Source organism: Scyliorhinus torazame, chromosome 25 (assembly GCF_047496885.1).
Source record: "Scyliorhinus torazame isolate Kashiwa2021f chromosome 25, sScyTor2.1, whole genome shotgun sequence".
Taxonomy (NCBI): Eukaryota; Metazoa; Chordata; class Chondrichthyes; order Carcharhiniformes; family Scyliorhinidae; genus Scyliorhinus; species Scyliorhinus torazame.
Genome location: NC_092731.1, coordinates 17,864,406 through 17,885,857, shown reverse-complemented (window position 1 = coordinate 17,885,857; position 21,452 = coordinate 17,864,406). Strand labels below are relative to the sequence as shown.

At 45.4% G+C, this 21,452-nt stretch overlaps 1 protein-coding gene across 2 annotated transcripts in view; it reads right to left on the bottom strand.

The window, feature by feature from the left end:
- arhgap35a (Rho GTPase activating protein 35a) overlaps positions 1 to 21,452 on the bottom strand; it is a 157,509-nt gene that overhangs the window by 93,018 nt on the left and 43,039 nt on the right. The window contains exons 2-4 of one of the 2 annotated variants that reach the window (XM_072490121.1): positions 20,301 to 20,455; positions 10,401 to 10,486; positions 336 to 4,228 (exon numbers count right to left, since the gene is read on the bottom strand). In XM_072490121.1, the coding sequence (XP_072346222.1) occupies positions 336 to 4,046 (3,711 nt within the window). In that variant the 5' untranslated portion in view covers positions 4,047 to 4,228; positions 10,401 to 10,486; positions 20,301 to 20,455. The remainder of the gene's footprint in view (positions 1 to 335; positions 4,229 to 10,400; positions 10,487 to 20,300; positions 20,456 to 21,452) is intronic. The other variant, XM_072490120.1, reaches the window with a different exon arrangement.

Genomic DNA, 21,452 nt, shown 5'->3' with positions numbered 1-21,452 from the left:
CGGGGAGGATGTGCAAATTCTACATAGACAGTCCCCAGAGACCAGAATTGAACCCTGGTCTGTGGAGCTGTGAGGCAGCAATGCTAACCACCGTGCCGCCCTCAGGAGCGGTTAACCAGGCTTCTAGAATCCTAGTCCCACAACATAACCACGATACCCCTGCTAGGGATAAAGCTAGGTCTGGTGTATTTTAGAAAATAAAAAATGCTGATTATTGGAAGAGTTCAAATGTTATCTAATCAATTTCTGATGCTTTAAGAGATAAGAGGGGAGCGGTGTGCTTTGGCCCACATTCACCGTTAGAAAGAATTCCGAAATGGATTCTGGACTCTTACCCTGGATGTTGGCCTTCTCAAGCTACGTAGAAGCTTCCCTCGCTTTGACTCATCTCCATCTGGTTCATACGTACTGGCAGTATTATCTCCCTTTGGCACTGAAGAATCAGCCTCCACTTTCTTCTGTGACGATAGAGACCCAAGTTCATCATCACTGCCAACACTGAAATTTGTTCGATAACTTGCAAACTTGCCTAACCTTTTGGATCGGTCCCTGTACAATAATGGTTTACTGACAGAGGAAAGCTTCCTCTGGCGCTCCAAAGAACTGATGTCCATTTCACTGTCTGACCCATTACCACTTCCATTCGATTGGGATTTTGCTGAAATAGAATTCCGAATTGTGATAATTTTGCCCTGGGTGCTGTCATGTGGCACTGAATAGATATTCTCTTCATCCGCTCTCGGTCTCACCAAGGTGTCTACCGGTTCTGCATAATCAGAGGTGTATGATCCATCGTCAGAAGGTGCCCAACTTACGGTTGAATGCTTTCTCGGCATTTCTTTGCTGGCTGGCTCTTTCCCTTCAGAGGAATCCATTTTCTTCATCAGTTTGTCAAAATGTACCATTGGCTTTGGTTTTACAGGAGGAGGTACTTTGTTATTTATCCTCTCAAAAGGGCTGAATGGGCTGTACAGCGAGTAGTTATCATTCCCTTCAAGATCCATCAAGAGTTTTGATTGCTCTTTCGTCACTGGAGTCCCGGAGGTTTCATCTCGAAGTGCAACATAGGGTGGTGGAGCTTCAATGTCCTCATCATAATCAAAGCAGTTCGAATTGTTGAGAGGCGATCCAGGTCTGGGAGAAAAGTTAAACACTTCTTCTGGATTGCTGCATGCTTCTGCTGCGTTGTCATACATGTGTAATGCTTCAACGATGATTTTCTTTTCTGCTGCATCTCTGAAAAATGGAGCAAAAATCTCCACATTGTGCTGAAACGGCTGTCCGCTAGATATCACAGTAAACCTGCTGCAGATCTCGTGAGCAATTTCCTGGCCTTCCTCAAGTTGGTCCCGTGAGACATCGCTCTCTGATACGTCAGGTCCTTCAGTGATTGCTACTAGCTGAATAGCTATGATGTCTTGCACATCTGACAGAAAGGCACGGAGCATTGCTAAAGAAGCCTTGCGCCTAGCCAAATAAAAAACAATGTATCCATGGACTAACTGGTTTTTCCTTATGTTGAAAGAGGAATGGTAGGAAAGAATCGATAGTTCAACACTCTTGCGCGCTGTTCCAATAGCTAATTCAAGCATTACAGAATTGCTATTCCCAGGCTGCAATGAGCTACAAAAATGAGGCTGAATGATGGAGAAGAGGACTTCATCCACACTAAATAAATCACCACACATCAAGCACATTACTATTCGAAGATCTGCATCAGTCAAGTCTTTAATGCTGGGGGATGCACTTACTAGATTCAAATTGCGTTTCATGGTATCCAACAAGCCTTTTAAAGCTTGATTGATTTGCAATTCACTAAAGTTTCGGCTGGAACCTACACTGTGAGAAGTTACATCAACAAAAAGACACTGCAATTTGTTGGCAAGTTGTTGGCCATGGTTCCTCAAAGTCTGTAGTGTTTCTCCACCACTCTCCCTTTTGTTTGCTAGGACAAGAGTTAGAGGCAGCTGAGTTAAATGATTGTCCCTCCGGTCTAAAGTTGACTCTTTCAGTTTCTCCAAGCTCTCCTTTATGTAGTACAACGATTCTTTGGAGTTGTAGAGGCAAAGACAACCGTGAGGTTGAAAGGTCGGTGTCTGAAAAGAATTAACCCGGTGTTTCACGTTACCTTCTATCGGTCGCAATGATAGTTCATACATTTTGCCCTCAAGCACATACTTGTCATCAGTACACAGCACTCGAATCTCATTAGCCAGTTCATGTGCAAGTCCATCCTTGCCAAGAAGTACAAGGTTGAGTTTGTCGGCACTGGAGTCCAAATGGGAGTTCACATGGCTCCGGTCAGAAGATCGATAAAATCTAGCGACCAACAACTGTTCAACTTTACTGTCCATGCATTTCTGACTGTTGGGACAAGTCTCTTTCGTCGGATGGTACACAAAATGAATGTGCTTCAAGACTAGGGCATCTCGCTCAGCTTGAAGCTTTTGAAGTGCCTTAAATCGCTGCTCCTCTCCCAAAACATCCTGGATGAGACCCATTTTCTCCTTGCTGGGCTTCGCATCCAACTCCAATTCGTAGAACAACTCCGAATACTCCAAAAGCAATTCCTGAAATTGATCCTTGGCCTTATCTATGATCTCACGCTGGTGTCTACTGTAAATATCTTGGTATTCGTGCTCTTGGAGCCACTGATAGAATTCCTCATTCATAACAAAACTTCTAGCCTCTTCCCATGGTTTTCCAGGGGTTATAAAAGGTGACGATCCCAAGTTTTCCTTAAAAGCTCTCCTCATCTCGGCTCTCTTTCTTTCATTCTTCAGTTTCTCCAAATGCTTCCTGTATTGATCCTCTGCGCATTTCCCAGTCAGCAAATCAAAGGGAATTCGGTCGTCATCCATTTTGTCAATATGATCCGTTTTATCCCATGGTGTCTCACTAAGGACAACAAACCAAGCTGAGAAGTCCTGCTTGGTCTTCAATCTCTGCTGTGCTGTGGGCCAGTTCAAGTTTTCAATCTCGTTCAGGTCGGCAAAAAGGGAATCAAGGGCGAACACAAGTCTATTGAGGTACTTATTCTTTAAGTGGTCAACGTGCTTATCCTTGAGCATCAGGACATGCTGCGAGAACAGTTTTTTGGCCTTCAGAGTTCCTTCTAGATACACGTATTCTTGAAATTCGGGTTTCGTCTGCATTTTCCTAGTGGCATTCATCCAACTTTCATTATGATGGGTGACACAGTGGCTAATGATATATTCATATTTATCTTTTCCATGAGCTATTAGTTGACTTTGCTGTTTCAACGCTTCATAATATGGAGTTATTTTAGGCCTTGCCCTGCTTTTATCTATGAGCTGCGCTAAAGTACTGAAGGCCAGGTCCACATTGACATTTGATCGAGCTGATGTCTCCACCACTTGGAGGTTCTTTCTCGTCATGGCAAAGGAGTGTGCCTCACGTATGTACCGTTCCACACCTTCATCACATTTTGTCAGCACTACCACAATGGGTTTTTTTGTTTTTATTATTTGGTTGTACAGATTTGTGATAAACTTAAGCTGCTCTTCAAAATTCCTGTTCATGCCCCTGCTAACATCTACGCAGAGAAGGAAACCATCGATTAGCAACTTCCCTTCTGGCATCTGCTTCTGTTCAAAGTCTTGTTCCAGACCCAACTGGTCAGTGCAAATATACATCAGCTTTTCAGCAGATGCCAATTTGGTTGCTGCAGCACGTTTAATATAGGGCTGCAGGGCGGTGCTCCGATGCGGCTGAAAAGTCTGATCATCAATGAACTCAGTTTGTTCCACGACATGAATGCGACATTCCACTCCTTCCTCCACTGTTCTACCAATCTCACCCCAATACAGAAAATGGTCATTGTTAACGACGCGGCCCCCAAAGTCACTGGTGCTGAGGACAGACGTGTGGTCAAGATGAAATTCATCAGCTTTAGGGCGCACAAATCGATTGCAGAAACACGACTTCCCAACTCCACACTGGCCCTTCTCTTTTTCCGTCCCAGATAGTCCCACGACACTGATGCTGTAGTTTGGGATCCGCACATCCTGTTTCTTTGCCATCATAATTATCCGATCATCATGAAAGGGTCAACACCAATACCACCACAGAACTCAGAGCGATCTGAAAGGGCTAGTTATCGACTGACGCCTTCTGTGACACAAGTTTTGTGTCCCATGTTTCTCTGGTCCTCAGTATTACTATGCTTGGCCACAGGCAGTTAAAAGTGGATGGTCCCAGTAACTCACTGTAAAAGACAAACAAAGAGAACAAAAAATTAATTAGGATTGGAAAACTAAACTGCAACGGTGACAAAGCATAGCCTACGTCCATTTGAACGTTTTAAAATCTGCAGCTGTACGTCTTCTCAAACTTGTGGTGCTCTCAACATTAAAAAGGTGAAATAATGATGGTTATAAGTTGTTGCCAGTGATGGCAGCAATGGAAGATGATGAACTAATACACAAGATTGAAGTGCAATTTTTACAGTTAACATGCAGCATTTCCAACAGGGTATTTGATCAATGCTTTAACAAGCCATAAAAAGCCACAACTATGCAACCGAGTCTCAAATCAACTGTACAGCATCCAACATTAAAGTGAGACAAGATAATTAGGCTCCAGAGTGAAAGCAGTGACCTACTGAGTGACGTTGCCATGCAAATAATGGTGAGACATAAAGTTAGAATGGAGACATTTTAAGCCTAAGGATAGTCAGTAGGATATTTGACCGCAGCAGTCACAAGATAGCAATTTGGAGCAGGAAATCCAGGACAATTTTCCTTTCCCTAATCCAGAGACAGACATCAACGTCAGGAGCAATAGTGAACCCAAAGACTAATGCAGTAAATAACAGTGAATTTGGAATCTTCCTGGTCTGAATGGTTTGCAGACCCGCTGATTAAATCAGAGACAATGACAAAACTCGACATTGAAATCGGCATCAATTTTTTAAAAACTAAATGTGGCCATTGCGGGTTAGGCCACCATTTATTCCCAATCTCAAATTGCCCTAGGGAAGGCAGTCTTGAACCGCTGCAGCCCATGTGGTGTAGGTACACCCACAGTGCTGTTAGAGAGGAGGTTCCAGGATTTTGTCCCAGCGACGCCATCCAGGATAAAGATGCTTGGTTGGTACCCCTCACCGCCAGTGCAAAGTAGCAGCAGTGTACACCATCCACAAGATGCACTGCAGCGCACCTTCGGCAGCACCTTCCAAACCCATGACCATTACCATCTAGAAGGACAAGGGCAGCAGACATATGGGAACACCACCACCTGTAGGTTCACCTCCAAGTCGCTCACTATCTTGACTTGGAAATATATCGACCGTTTCTTTGCTGTCACTGGGATAAAATCCTGGAACCTCCTGCCTAACCAAGAGTGGAGCGGCTAAAAATATGATCCTGGTGCAGCGAAAAGTGCGAGGGAGGAAAAGCAAGATGGCAGCGGGTGGAGACCAAGCAGCGTGGGCGCAGGAGCAGCAGGAGTTTCTTAAACGCTGCTTTGAGGAGCTGAAGACAGAAATGCTGCCGCCAATGAAGGCGGCGATTGAGAAGCTTGTGGAGACCCAGAAGGCCCAAGGGGCGCCGATCCGGGAGGTGCGGCAAAAACCTTCGGGGAATGAGGATGAGATCTTGGGCCTGGCGGTGAAGGTGGAGGCGCACGAGGCGCATCGCAAGAGGTGGGCGGAAAAATTCGCGGACCTGGAGAACAGGTTGAGGAGGAAGAATCTTCGGATTCTGGGTCTACCTGAAGGAGTGGAGGGGCCCAATGCCGGGGCATATATGAGCACGATGGTCAATTCGCTGATGGGCGCGGGAGCTTTCCCGAGGCCCCTGGAGCTGGATGGGGCTCATCGAGTCCTGGCAAGGAGACCCAAAGCCAACGAGCCGCCAAGGGCTGTAGTGGTGAGGTTCCACCGCTTTGTGGAATGTGTCCGGAGATGGCCAAAAAAGAGCGGAGCAGCAGGTGGGAGAACACGGAGATCCAAATTTATCAGGACTGGAGTGCGGAGGTGGCTAAGAAGAGGGCTGGTTTCAACCGGGCTACGGCGGTGCTCCATCGGAAGGGGGTGAAGTTTGGGATGTTGCAGCCAGCACGATTGTGGGTCACGTTCCAAGATCGGCACCACTATTTTGAAACGCTGATGTGGCATGGAACTTTATACAGACTGAAAAGTTGGACTCAAATTGAGGGTTTGTCGTGGGGGGATGTTTACTGTGTTTCCCGCGTTATAGGAATGTTCTTTTTGTTTGAGTGCTGGGTGGGGATGGGTGAATGGATTTGATGTGGGGGCTGTGGGAGAGTGTGGGCGGTGTTGGAGGGGCAGGGCCCCACGGAAGACGAGGGTGGGGGGGTAGAGGCAGGGTAAGGCCGCAAAAAGGAGCTGCGCCAGAGGGGGCGGGGCTGGCTCAGGAAAGCGCGGGCTTTTTCTCGTGTTAGGGAAGGGTGGAGGCAGGGCAAGGGGGGAAAGGCGGTGGAGGCCATAGCCATCTTGGCCCCGCATTGGGTGGAGCTGGAGTTGGGGGGAGGAGAGGGACCAGCGCCCACTGTTGCGCCTCGATGTGGGACTGTTGGCAGATGAAGGGGTGTGCGGGCGGGTGCGGGGGTGTATTGAAAGATACTTGGAGGTCAACAACAACGGGGAGGTGCAGGTGGGGGTAGTCTGGGAGGCGCTGAAGGCGGTGGTTAGGGGAGAGCTAATCTCCATTAGGGCCCATAGGGAGAAGAGAGAGGGGAGGGGGAGGGAGAGATTGGGGGGGGGGGGGGGGGGGGGGGAGAAGAGAGATTGGTGGGGGAGATTCTAAGGGTAGACAGGAGGTATGCAGATGCCCCCGAGGAGGGCCTACTTAGGGAGCGACGGAACCGCCAGACGGAATTCGACCTGTTAACCACGAGGAAAGCAGAGGCACAGTGGAGGAAAGCGCAGGGGGCGACGTAAGAGTATGGGGAGAAGGCGAGTCGAATGCTGACACATCAGCTTCGTAAGAGGGAGGCAGCAAGGGAGATTGATGGAGTTAAGGATAGAGGGGGGAATACGGTGCAGAGTGCGGTGAGAATAAACGAGGTATTTAGGGTCTCCTATGGGGATCTGTACAGGTCCCAGCGGGGGAAGAGGGGATGCGACGATTCCTAGATCAGCTGAGGCTCCCAAGGGTGGAGTAGTAGGAGGTGGCTGGTTTGGGGGCGCCGATTGGGCTGGAGGAGCTGGTTAAAGGATTGGGGAGCATGCAGACGGGGAAGGCCCCGGGGCCGGATGGGTTCCCGGGTGAATTCTACAGGAAATACGTGGACCTGCTGGGCCCGTTGCTAGTGAGTACTTTTACTAAAGCGAGGGAGTTGGGGACCTAGCCCCCGACAATGTCCAGGGCGCTGATTTCTTTGATCTTGAAGCGGGACAAGGATCCATCGCAATGTGGGTCGTATAGACCGATCTCACTCCTCAATGTTGATGCTAAGTTGCTGGCGAAGGTACTGGCTACGAGAATTGAGGACTGTGTTCCGGGGGTGATTCATAAGGACCAGACGGGATTTGTGAAGGGTAGGCATCTAAACACAAATGTGCTGAGGCTCCTCAATGTGATTATGATGCCCTCGGTGGAAGCGGAGGTAGTAGCAGCCATGGACGCGGAGAAGGCCTTTGATCGGGTAGAGTGGGAGTGTTGCAGAGGTTCGGGGAGGGGTTCATCAGTTGGGTCAGCCTGCTATATAGAGCCCCAGTGGCGACTGTGGCTACGAACCGGCGGAGGCGGAGTACTTTTGGCTGTACCAGGGGACGAGGCAGGGGTGCCCCTTATCCCCCTTGTTGTTTGCACTGACAATTGAGCCGCTGGCCATGGCACTGAGGGCATCCAGGAAATGGAGCCGACTGGTCCGGGGGGGGCAGGGGGGACACACCGGGTGTCGTTGTATGCCGACGACCTGTTGTTGTATGTGGCGGATCCAGTGGAGGGGATGGCGGAGGTCATGCGGATCCTTAGGGAGTTTGGGGACTTTCCGGGGTATAAACTCAACGTAGGGAAGAGTGAGCTCTTTGTGATGCATTCAGGGGACCAGGGAAGGGGGATAGACGAGCTACCGCTGAAGAGGGCAGAAAGGAGCTTTCGGTACCTAGGGATTCAAGTAGCTAGGAGTTGGGGGGCCCTGCACAAGCTCAATTTGACACGGTTGGTGGAGCAGATGGAGGAGGATTTTAAAAAGATGGGATATGCTGCCACTCTCACTAGCAGGTAGGGTGCAGTCGGTCAAAATGACGGTCCTCCCGAGGCTTCTTTTTGTGTTCCAGTGCCTTCCCATCATGATCCCCAAGGCCGTTTTCAAACGAGTAAGCAGGAGCATCATGGGATTTGTGTGGGCGAATAAGAGGGGCACTGGAGGAGAAGTTTGGGCTACCCCCGGGAAACGCTTTCAGGCACATGCAAGTGAGGGCAGTTGTGAGGCGGCAGGTGAGGGAATTCCCGCTGCTTCCAGCACGTGGGATTCAGGACAGGGTGATTTCAGGTGTATGGGTTGGAGAAGGCACGGTTACGGCGATTTACCAGGAGCTGAAGGAAGAGGAGGAGGCCTCGGTGGAGGAGTTAAGGGCATGGGGGAGGAGGAGCTTGGGGAGGAAATAGATGAGGGTCTGTGGGCTGATACCCCGAGTAGGGTTAATTCTTCCTCCTCTTGCGCCAGGCTCAGCCTAATACAGCTCAAAGTTACTCACAGAGCGCATATGACAGGGGCGAGGTAGAGTAGGTTCTTTGGGTTGGAGGACAGATGTGGGAGGTGCTCGGGGAGCCTGGCAAATCACGTCCATATGTTCTGGTCGTGCCCAGCACTGGATGGGTTTTGCGAGTACTATGTCCAAGGTGGTGAACGCCCAGGTCAAGCCGAGCTGGGGATTGGCATTATTTGGGGTATCGGACGGGCCGGGAGTGCAGGAGGCGAAAGAGGCCGGTATTCTGGCCTTTGCGTCCCTGGTAGCCCGGTGGAGGATTTTGCTACTATGGAAAGATGCAAACCCCCCTAGTGTGGAAGCTTGGATGAATGACATGGCAGGGTTCATCAAGCTGGAGAGGATAAAGTTTGCCTTGCGAGGGTCTGTGCAAGGGTTCCTCAGGCGGTGGCAACCGTTCCTAGACTATCTCGCGGAGCATTAGGAGGAGGTCAGCAGCAGCAGCAGCCCAAGGGCGGCCGGGGGGGGGGGGGGGGGGGGGGATTTCTTTTAAGGTGGCGTTTGGGCGAGGGGGGGGGGGGGGGGGGGTCCCTATTGGTGTTTTTAAATGTTATATGGGTGGTGTTTTTAAATGTTATATGGGTGGTGTTTTTAAATGTTATATGGGGGAAATCCAATGTATAATTTCTGATTGTTGTTTTCTTGTTTCTTTCTTCTGTTGGGGGGGGGGGGGGGGGGGGGGGGGGGTTGAAAATTTGGAATAAATACATTTGGAAAAAAAAAAGAGATTTCATAGGGTCCAAAGTCAATGTCGAAGACTCCCTGGGCAACTCACGCACAACTGTTTACCACTGTTCCGCCACCTAGACTCGGTCTGTCTTGCCGGTGGCATAGGGCATAACTAGGTACGATAGTGGTACATTATCTGATACATTAGCTGTGGACTATGATTCTGAGCATGGCCATTTCAGGCTGTTGCTCGACTGGTCTGTGAGACAGCTCTACCAATTTTGTTACAAGTCCCCCAAATGCCACAAAGGAGGACAAGGCTGGGAGAGGCGTTGTCGTTTCCAGTGTCTTAGCCGATGCCGGGTGGTCTGTCCGGTTTATTTCTTTTTACTGACTTTTTAAAGTGGTTGAATTCAACGGAGTGGCTAGCTCGGTCATTCCAGAGGACACTTAAGAATTAGCCACATTGCGGTGGGTCTGGTGTCACGTGCGGGCCAGACCACGTAAAGAGGGCAGATTTCCTTCCCTAAAAAGAACATTAAGTGAACCAGATGAGGTTTGAAGACAATCAACACTGATTTCATGGTCACCATTAGACTTCTAATCCCAGAAATGTTATCGATTTTAAATTCCACAACCTCTGTGGTGGGATTTTAAGCTGCAAACAATCACTTCTGACTGCTGACTAACTTGGAGTTTGTGTTGAAACCAATCGTTGTATTTAATCTGCACCCAACCTTGCTTTACTACTTATGATAAATCAATATAGGTGAAGGGATATGTCCATACTGCAGGACAACTCAAAGACTAAAAGGGGTACAAAAAATTAGGGAAATTAAAACAGTTTGGATACATTTGAATGATCACTATAGACATTACTGGAGTAAAATAAATTCTGAGAATATTGCAGTATCAGATGTGAACCTTCCGGTGATTACATTACTTAATAATTGAACACTGTCCAAGGTCATTCACACCTGTCAACATTTACAATTATTCCACAGACTGTACACATTCTTAGGATATTTACCTCCACTTTAAATTTGTGGGTGAGATTTTGTCTCAATGTCACTTCCATTCACCAATTATTTTCTATTCATTCCAATGAATTTCAGGCTGGAAAAAGAAAGGGAAAGATGATTAAAGTAGAGATAAAATGCAACGTTTCTTCCCTCAGCATTAAAAGAAATGAATTTTAATACACAATTAATTTTTTTTTAGTAACACTAATTTGATGTATAGATTCAAAAGGCATCAGAAACAGTTTAACTACATTCAAGTTTCTGGATATGATCTGAATCCCAAGATTTAAAACTATATTTTTATTCAATCTCGGCCTTCAATTTATTCTCCCATAGAGTTCCTATAGTGCAGAAGGAAGCCATTCAGCCCACCAGGTCGACACAAGCCCTCCGAAAGAGCACTCTCATCGGCATACTCCCCCACCCAATCTGCACATCTTTGGACACAAAGGGGCAATTTAGCATGGCCAAATCCACCTAAACCTACATTTCTTTGGAATTTGGGAGGAAACCGGAGCACCCAGAGGAAACCCACGCAGACACGGGGAGAACATGCAGACTCCGCACAGACAGTCACTTGAGGCTGGAAATGAACCCTGGTCCCTGGCACTGAGAGGCATTTGTGCTGACCACTGTGCCACCTTTTTTCATTGTTTCATAATTAAAGCAGTGCTGAAATTAGATGGAAGAATTGCAAAAGGAAAATATATAGAGAAACACAAGGTGCAATATATTCAGTGTAGACTCAGCAGACTGAATGGCCTGGCTCTTTGCTGGAATATCTAGACTTCTGATTCTTCATCCATCTCATATTGTTCCATCACTACTCCACCAGCACTTCTTCCCAGTGTTACATTGATCAAAACACTTCAGATAAACTTGAAAGGATAAAATCTATAACCCAATTGTACTGCTTGGGTATTTTTCGTGCTTGGTTCTTAGAATTAGGCCCCACACCTCAGGAAGGACATACTGGCACTGGAGCGGGTCCAGCGGAGATTCACACGGATGATTCCAGGAATGGTAGGCCTAACGTACGATGAACGTCTGAGGATCCTGGGATTATATTCATTGGAGTTTAGGAGGTTGAGGGGAGATCTAATAGAAACTTACAAGATAATGAATGGCTTAGATAGGGTGGACGTAGGGAAGTTGTTTCCATTAGCAGGGGAGACTAGGACTCGGGGGCACAGCCTTAGAATAAAAGGGAGTCACTTTAGAACAGAGATGAGGAGAAATTTCTTCAGCCAGAGAGCGGTGGGTCTGTGGAATTCATTGCCATAGAGGGCGGTGGAGGCCGGGACGTTGAGTGTCTTTAAGACAGAAGTTGATAAATTCTTGATTTCTCAAGGAATTAAGGGCTATGGAGAGAGAGCGGGTAAATGGAGTTGAAATCAGCCATGATTGAATGGTGGAGTGGACTTGATGGGCCGAATGGCCTTACTTCCACTCCTATGTCTTATGGTCTAATTACTGCAATTGTATAGCACAGAAACACAGGCAATTTGGCCCAATTGGTTCATGTCAGTGTTTTATGCTCAATGCTAACTTCTTTCTTCATCTAACACCATCAAAATATCATTTTTATTCTTTTTTCTCACTCTACTCCTCTAACTTCCCCTATTCTTCGTGATCACTCCTTGTAGGTGCAGGTCTCACATTCTTACCACTCCCTGGCTAAAGTTTCGTCAGAATTTATGATTTGACTTTTTGGTGGTTAGCTTATATTTATTATGCCTAGATTTGTTCTTCTCCTTAGTGGAAATATCTTCTCGATGTCTACTCTAACAAACCTATTCAGAATTTTAAGAATTGGGTCAGCTCAGCCCTCTCCTCTGGGAAGAACCCCAGCCCGCACAGTCCTTCCTGACAGATCTGGTATCATCCTAGTCAATCATTTTGTCAACTTCATTGCCTCCAAATCATTCGCATAATAGAGTGGAGAACAATTAGTTAGTCTAACCAAGGTTCTATATTCAACATAACTTCTGTTTTTGAATGGTATTTCTCCAGAAATGAACCTAGTGCTTTGCTAACTTGCATTTGATTTGTGCATTAATACCATTCAATCCCCTTGCATGTCTGCCCCATTTAGCCTATTATACATCTCCTGCAATAAAGATGCCACTAGCCTCTGCCGCAGCGAGATGGAGAAAGGCAACTCAGGTTTCAGAGTTTAGATTTGCAGCTATCACTGTACCAAAAACTAGTACAAATGTAAATATTGATTGCTACCGCAAATCAATCAATGAGCTGCCACTTGTCAAGCAATCCACAATCACTGGATCAGAACAGTCCTGCCATGCCCAGAATGGTTCTGGACAATTATAACTCACTAGAGGCGGCAGCGCCACAAATATCCCCATATTCAATGAAGGAGTCCAGCCTATCGGTGTAAAAGACATAGCTGAAGCATTTGTCACCATCTTCAGCCATAAGTGCCAAGTGACGACTCACTTCAGGTGGCTCAGGACTGGCCCCGGCTCCATAAGCTAAGTTTTATAGGGCCGATGGGTAGGCAGATTTGTTGCAGTGGGCCAACCTCCCCCTATCATTTGCAGGCTGGGTGCAGGCAGTGAAGATGAATATCTTGCCCCTGTTTTTATTTTTATTCCAGTACTTACCAGTCTTTTTGGCAAAGGCAATTTTATGGGTATGGAACGGTTGATTTCATCATTTTTATGGGCGGGTACGGCAGCGTGGATTTGAAAGACTGTTCTTCAGAGAGGGTGACAATCGGGGGGGGGGGGGGTTTGGCTCTTCCAAATCTGATGTATTACCATTGGGCGGCAAACGCCGAGAAGGTGAGGGGCTGGGTTAAGGAGCCGGAGGCAATGTAGGTGAGGATGGAGGCAGGCTCCTGTAGAGGGGTCTGGAAACAGTATCCGCTCCAGTTTGCCCCAGGGGAATATTTGGGCAGTCCGGTGGTGGTAGCCACATTGAAGATACAGAAGCAATTTCGCAGCATTTTAAGATAGGGGCGGGATCGAAACTGATGCCGTTCGAGAGAATTGTGTGTTTGAGCTGGCGAGACTGGATCATCTTGGCGATTTATGGGACGATTTGAGGAGGATAGGGCGTCACTGGAGGAGGTTGCGGCCAACAGATTGGGTCCGTTAATACTTCACTTTAAAGAGCTGGTTACCGTCAGCTACTAGGGGTAGGGATGGGGGCTATTCTTGAGTTTTGGGATGTTGGTTGGTAGAGTGGGGGCGGGGCTTCTATTGCTCTGGTTGTCTTGCATGGTTTTGTTTTGTGTAAAATGTTTAAAAAAAACAAATAAAAATATTTTCCAAAAAAAGTGCGAGGCAGATGATCCGACTTGATCGCCCCCAAGGTCCTCAGTATCACAGGTGCCAGTCTTGAGCCAAATCTTGATATCACGCAGAGTGAACTGAAACAGTTGAAGGCACCAAATACATCAACGGCTAGAAATGCTGAAAGGATCCTGACATGTGCAAGAACTAATCATACCCTTCAAGTTGATGCAGGAGAGCCATAACACTGGCATCTACCTGACAATGTGAGAAACTGCTCAGGTCCACACAATGCTGGGCAAATCCTACCCAGCTAATTACTGCCCCATCAGTCTACCTTCGATCATCAGTAAAGGAAGGCATCATCGACAGTGCGATAAAACAGCACTCACAAAGCAACAACCTGTTTAACAATGCTCTGTTTGGGTTCTGCCAAGGCCAGTTGGCTCCTGACCGTATCACAGCTTTACCAAACATAGCCAAACAGCTGAACTCGAGAGGAGAGGAGGGTGTGACTGCCCTGGACATCAAGGCAGCAACTGGCCAAGAAGCCCTAGAATTGAAGTCAATGGGAAGCAGAGGGAAAATTATTCACTGGTCAGAGTCATTCCAAGCAGAAAAGGAACATGATTGCAGTTGTTGGAGGCCAATCATCTCAGGTCCCGGAATGCCCTGTGAGGATGCCTCCCAGAGGTGTCCTGTATCTGGCCATCTCCAGCCCCTTCATCAATGATCTTCCCTCAATCAATAGGTGGAAAGTGGGGATACTCACTGATGATCCAGTGTTCAGTACCATGCACCAATCCTCAAATACTAAAGCGTTCCATGTTCGTACGCAGCAAAACATCACAGTTCATCCATGAAAATTGACAAGTAACATTTGCACCAGACAAGTGCTGCGCAATGACCATTTCCAACAAGAGAGAATCTAACCATCTCTCCATGACATTCAATATTACCACAGCTGAATCACAACCATCAAAATTCTGTGGGTTACCAGTGACTAGAAACTTAACTGGACTAGTCATATAAATACTGTGGCTACACGAGCAGGTCAGAGCCTGGGAGCACCATGGTGAATAACTCACCTCTTGACTCCCCAAAGTTTGTCCACTATCTACAAGGCACAAATCAGGAGTGTGATGGAATGCTCTCCACTTGCCTGGATGAACTCAGCCTCAACAAAACTCAAGAGGCGTGACACCATTTATGACAAAGCAGCCTGTTTGGTCAGCACCCTATCCACCACTTTAAACACTTCTACCCTCCCTCAACCCTGATACAGTGATAGTTGTGTTCACTACAAGAGTACTGCAACTTCTCGCCAAGTCTCTTTCAACAGCATTTTCCAAATCCATGATATCTACCACCTGGCAGTCCATGGCAACAGGCACATCATGGGAACACCTCCAAGCCACAAACCACCGACTTGGAACTACATTTTCTCAGTTACTGGGTCGAAATCTTGGAATTACCTTCCGGCAGCATTATGGCTGTGCCTACACCAGAGGGACCATAGTAGTTCAAGGTGGCGGCTCAGAAACACCTTTTCAAGCATTAATTAGGGGCGAGTAACAAATGCTGGCCTTGCCAGTGAAGCTCACATCCGATGAAAAAATATATTATTTTAAATTCTCTGCACTGAAGGACTTCATCATAAAACTCCATGACCTGTGATCATTCAGCACAAGATTTTATTGGTCCCTATTGCTCTTGCAAATGAAATTGCTTTTACAGAAATCTCTCTGAAACATCCCAGAACACAATAAACTAAGAAGTCCGTGACCAGAGAAGGCAATATTTAAAACTCTACTGTTCCACATGGGTTTGATCAGACGTAACAATTACATCTGGGACGGGAATTCTGCTCAACATCAAGTTTACAAGGAGAAACATCTGCAATGGTAGAACTGGCAATTTCTATTTGGGTTTCAAAATTCTCTCTTCCCTTACTGGGATCAATACCATTCATTCTATCACAGTACTTGCAAATGAGGCAGGAAAAGTAACCTTGGGAAGCTGGTTGCTTAAAATAGTTTTTTTTTTTAAAAACAATGCACTCACGGATGTGGGCATCTCTGGCAAGACCAGCACTTGTTACCCATCCCTACCTGCCCTTGAGAGCACCTAAAATGACCACGCTGCTGTGAATCTGGAGATTCACGTAAACCAAACCAGGTATGGACGGCAGATTTCCTTCCCGAAAGGACAATTGTGAACCAGATAGGTTTTTACAACAATTGATGATTGCTCCTGCTTCACAGTCACCTTTACGGAGTTCAAATTTCAATTCCAGATCTTCTTTAACTAAATTTAATTTACCCCCCCTCTCCTGGGATTTGAACCCATGAATATTAACTGGACCCACTGGTTTACTAGTCCTGAAATAATAGCCACCGTCTCCTTGCATTAGTAACATAGACCTGATGTTAATTGAAGCATCACCATCACAGTGCATTTCAAAGACCTATTTCTCAGCACACACTACAACTTCAACCAAGGATCTCCTTGCCTGTATTATTACCCGGGACAATGCCTTTTGGTGTCACCCAATCTGAGGACATGGGTACAGAGTTTAATTTCAGCATTTTCAGGAAATTATTTCAACAGGCTATCAATCGCGCAGAATCTAGAGAGTTCATGTAACGTAACTATTAAACACTTTAGTAATTCATAAAAGACTAATTATGGTCAGATTAATCCTGTGGGTCTTACTGCCTTCGTTAGACCAAACACTACTGATAGCACTGGGAGGTTACTGGCAAAAAGCTAATGCACCATCAAGGACATCATCAACCATCACAGCAGAAAAATATCAGAGGAGCATTAATTCTTTCAGGGATCAATATAAAGAACTTAATTATGCCGTGCAAGTGTTCAAACAGGCTGCGTACATTATAAATTACTACTAGCTACACGGTCTCGTAGCTGACAGGGGAATTGCACTTACTCCAATTCCAGGGATGAAACAACTTGATATTGCAAACGACATCTAGTCAACAAATAATTTACAGATACAATTTTAAGAGCTAAAAAAAAAAATAGTAGATAAGATAAATGCACTCAGAATTACTGAGGATTACAGAGTTCCAGCTTAATCCAAGTGGAAAAGGCATCAAATGCTTTTTTTTTTTTTTAAAAATAATAAAATGGGAAAGACAGGACAAATGAAAAACTGTTTTTGCACATCTCTACAGTTAGGCAGAGCAGGAGCATCCAAAATATATATTTAAGATGTTTAAACTTTGGGGCATGGAACCCAGGAAATAAAATGTGACAAAACTGCTGCTCCGATTGACCATGTGTATACGCTCATAAGCAGAGCAGCTGTCCCGCATAAAAGAGCTGTTACTTCAGAGGACTCCCATAGTTCTGTAAAACAGCACATTACTGGTGAGCATGCCCCATAGCAAAGAAATAGAACCACAATTCAGTGAAAATTGACCATCTTTCTGAACCAGGCTTCACAGGTGTCGAGGCAGTGTTCGCACTGGGCTTACTTAGCCTATGAAAAATTACATTTAAAACCAATTTCCTTCTCCTGTCACATTTTTAATTCATCCCCCTCAATGCTCCTGCCACAACCACCAGCAACGACAGAACTATAACTACCAGTACTTCATTATGTAGCTCACAAAATCCTCTCTGATCCTCATACTGTCTTGTTATATGAATCGTTACATTGCTCGAGAGATTTTAACAAACACCAAAAATGCACGCTTTTCCCCATTGGGACACAAAACTGGGAAACAATATGCCATTTCGAGGAGTCTTTCAGCAAAATTTCAACCCATCTTTGCTCTTTACAGATACTAATCAACTATTGTGCATTTCAATATCATGCTTTTATTTCCCAATTGCATTTCACAACTGGACGAAGCACAAAATATTAATGCTCCCAATTGCTATGCTTTACTAAAATCAGGCAATGGAAATATTTCCTGCTCTGAAGGGGTTAACTCATGGTAGGGCAAACTGCACATAGTCATTTTGGATTTCACTCCTTAAAATGGGGTTCCACAGCAACTGCTAAACTCTGCTAACCAAATGAGTCTCAATGCCAGACCCCTAATGCAGTGCTCTAAAAGGAACAATTTTTTAAAGAAGGATTTAATACCGTTAAAAGTTCAGCTCAACTAATGGCAACCCTCCTATATGCTCAAGCAGATCATGTACTTAATACAACTTTAGTTCCATTTAAATATTCATCAATAACTATTACTAGATAACCATTTGTAGATGTTTATAACCGTCTAATAGCTATAGGATCTATAACTCTGGCCATTTAATTCTATTTTTGGAGGGAAACTAGAAGGATATAGTGTTATATTTTTACAGCTCTAACACATTCCCAATCAAGGAAACAACACTTCCCTTCAGTCCAAAAAGAGTGGGAGTGATTGACATATCACACAACGCCTTAGAATAGAGGTCAGTTGCAGACAGCAAAAACAATTGGAAAAGTACACAAGTAAAAACAAATAAGGAAAGGCCAACCAGTCGGGCCAAATATACAAATGTGTTATATATCTTCTTGCAGGACGAATGGAAAGGCAGTATACTATTTAAATGGAGGAAGATTGCAGAACTCAGTGGTACAGAAGGATCTGGGTGGCTTGGCACATTTGGCGTGTAGATACAGCAAGTGATTAGGAAGCCAAATGCAATGCTGGTAGTTACTGCAAGAAGAATGGAATATACAAGGAGGGAAACTTTACTGCAGCTGTACAGGGTATTTATTGGTGGGATCACATCTGGATTACAGTGTACAGTTTTGGTCTCCTTACTGGTTGAGCAAGTTGAGCTCATACCTACTGAAGTTAATAAGAAAACACAAAAGATCTTGAGGGAAATTCATAGGGTCCAGAGGATGTCTCCAGAAGATGTTCCCTCTTGTGGAGGAGACTAAAACTAGGGAACATAGTTTAAAATTAGGGAACATAGTTTAAAGGTCGGTTACTTAAGGGAGGAGGTGGGGGAAACAGACCAGCTACTGAATGATGGAGCAGGCTGGAAGTGCCAAATGGACTCCTCCTGCTCCCATGTTCCTATATCCCATGTAAATTTACCTTTCACGGACCTGTATTTTTACTGTCTGATTCTATTTTCTAGCCTTTCTTTGAAGCAGAATTAATGAACAGTTACTAGCCCCAGGCAACACAAACAGATGAATACTGAAATCGGCTGAGAATGAGAAAATGGGTGGTAGAGCCAAATTGGCCAAAGTGTTCTTTGGTTTCACTCTGGCCTGCGATAAGTCAGGCAATTTAGTTGGACCAAGGGTGGGCCAATATAAAGAGGCAAACGCCAGCCTGACCCTTCTGGGAAGGGTACACACAATCAGAGGTACTCGACCCACAAGCCAGAGGCTGCAAGTCAAAACACCACCATGGCAAGTTGCAAGACGGAGTTCAATAAACCCGGATTTGCAGCTAGCACCAGAAATATTGCTGGATTGCCATTAAAAACCTAACTAACTCTTAATGCCCTCTGAAGCGGTTTGGCAGGCTATTCAGCTGTAAAACAATTGCTACAGAAGGAAAACCGAAGACGAGCAGTAAGTGGGACCTTATCAGAATTAACCCACATTCCAGGAACAAGTTAAAACAAAAATGGATACGAGCCAGAAACAGGGTCAGGCTCCCCACAGTAAAATAACCTGCTGACACTGTGAAAATTCCCAGATGAAAAACTGCCTTTTGGCAAGTTGGCAGAGGTGGAGCAAAGGACTCTAGCCAGATGAGTCATACACATTTCAAACTCATGGCTAAAGTAAAACAGCATAAAAGTATAGCCAACAGTCGCAGTACTTTACAAACTGGCACTGGGGCACACATTCATGCCCACAATTCCCCACATGGAAGTGAAGGATAACAAAAAGATGGAGCAACAAAATAATGGCTAACATCACTGCCACTAACCAATTCAACAACAGCACATAAACGGTGCTGGAAACAGGTTGAGAACTTGACCTCTCAGTGAAGGGCCAGAGGGTGGTATAAGGAATGGGATGCAATCCTTGAATCAATGACAAATAAAGTCATAATGCAGAATATGGAATACGACTGAAGGTAGAGACAGTTTTTTAGTACCTTGTTAAGCAGAAAGGATCAGACAGCTGTATTCACATTGTGAATGCGCACTGCTGACGAGCATGCAGAAGTCTTTCAGCTGATCAATCACAAGGCACTCAGGTGGTAAAAAAAAAAATCCATCGAGACACTATCCATGACATTAAAGTGCTGGCCTGATGGGTAGCTTAAGTATGCTTTTCAGCCGAAATCCAACAGCCTTGGCTGCCCCCTGGTTTGACCTCCCTGAATTCTTCATCAAGGGTGCCAAACACTGCCAGAGGCCACTGCAACTGCCCCATTGCAGCAGGAGCACACATCAGCTATGTTCATGTTCAAAAAAAAGAGGCATTTGGTGGTCTTTGTTTTATACAGTGTGATGTTACAAAATACAGACTCAAAAGGTTTTATCAGCAAAGCCAAAGAATTGGCACATGCTTTTTTTTTTTTAAAAACTTAAAAGTGGAGATACCTTGTACATTCCAACATAAGGTACAGAACTAGGAGTCTACTTGAGAATACATCAAAAACAATCAAGCACACACCCTTCTTGATAATAGTGTAATGGCATAATCCTCACCTTTAGCAGACGGCATCAACCTGGTTCAGTTGAAAGCACTCTTGCTATGAGAGATTACACATTTACGCCTCACTCCGTGCTTCGTTCAGATGAGGCATCAATGCCCCTGTTCACAGCTCTTCGGATTCAGACGGATGTTAAAGACAGGCATAATCCTGTGTAAAATATACAGATAGTTCCCAATTTCTAACTTTTTGCTCGAAGGGAGGTAATTAGGAAAAATTGAACTTTGAATTAAGAGTAGACTGCATACACAAATGCACACTTAAAATACAAGAATGTAGTTCCTTGAAAAAATGAACAAAGCACTGTTTCAGAAGAAGCACAAACTCCACTTATATACTGAGGTCTTGCTGTATGCAAAGTACTTAAATGAACAGTCGGAACAGGTCACGGTGATTCATTTCATGGAATGCAGCTTGAGTAATTGGCAACGAGGCAAGACCTTAATAAGTCCAACCTATTCCTTCATACACAATTTATAAACAGAGGGGGATCGATGAGAAGGAACAGAAAGGTTCAAAAGTCATCGATAGCAGTCATGATAGCCTTAACTAACTAGTTCTGGAAATGGACTCGCCCAACCCCCCTCTCTATTCATGGGATGTAGGTGTCGCTGAGTGGGACAGCATTTATTGCCCATATCTTAATTCCCCTTGAACTGAGTAGCTTGCCCCATTGTTGTGGGTTTGAAGTCACACTGAGGTCAGACAGGGCAAGGACGGCAGATTTCCTTCCCAAAAGGACATTAGGGAACCAGATGGGTTTCTACAACAATTGGCAATGGTTTCAGGTCATCGCTAGACTTTTAATTCTAGATTATCAAATTCAAATTTCACCATCTGCTGTGGTGGAATTAACACCCAGTCGATCTCTAGTCCAGTGACAATATCACTATGGCACTGCAGCCCCCCCCAAAACACACACACCCTGGCCTCATGGAACAATGGAATAAGGCGGCCATATGCTCCCAATTTAACCCTTTTTTTTCCCCTGTATTTCCCTCGACATCCAAGATTCTCTGGACTTTTTAGTCCCAGCCTTTACCTGTACAGGAACATGCTGGTGTGTACCAGTGTTTAATAAATTGGTATAATGTGATGCAGCACAATGTAACAAAATAAAACAAAAAACCTCAACTTTTTTACTTGA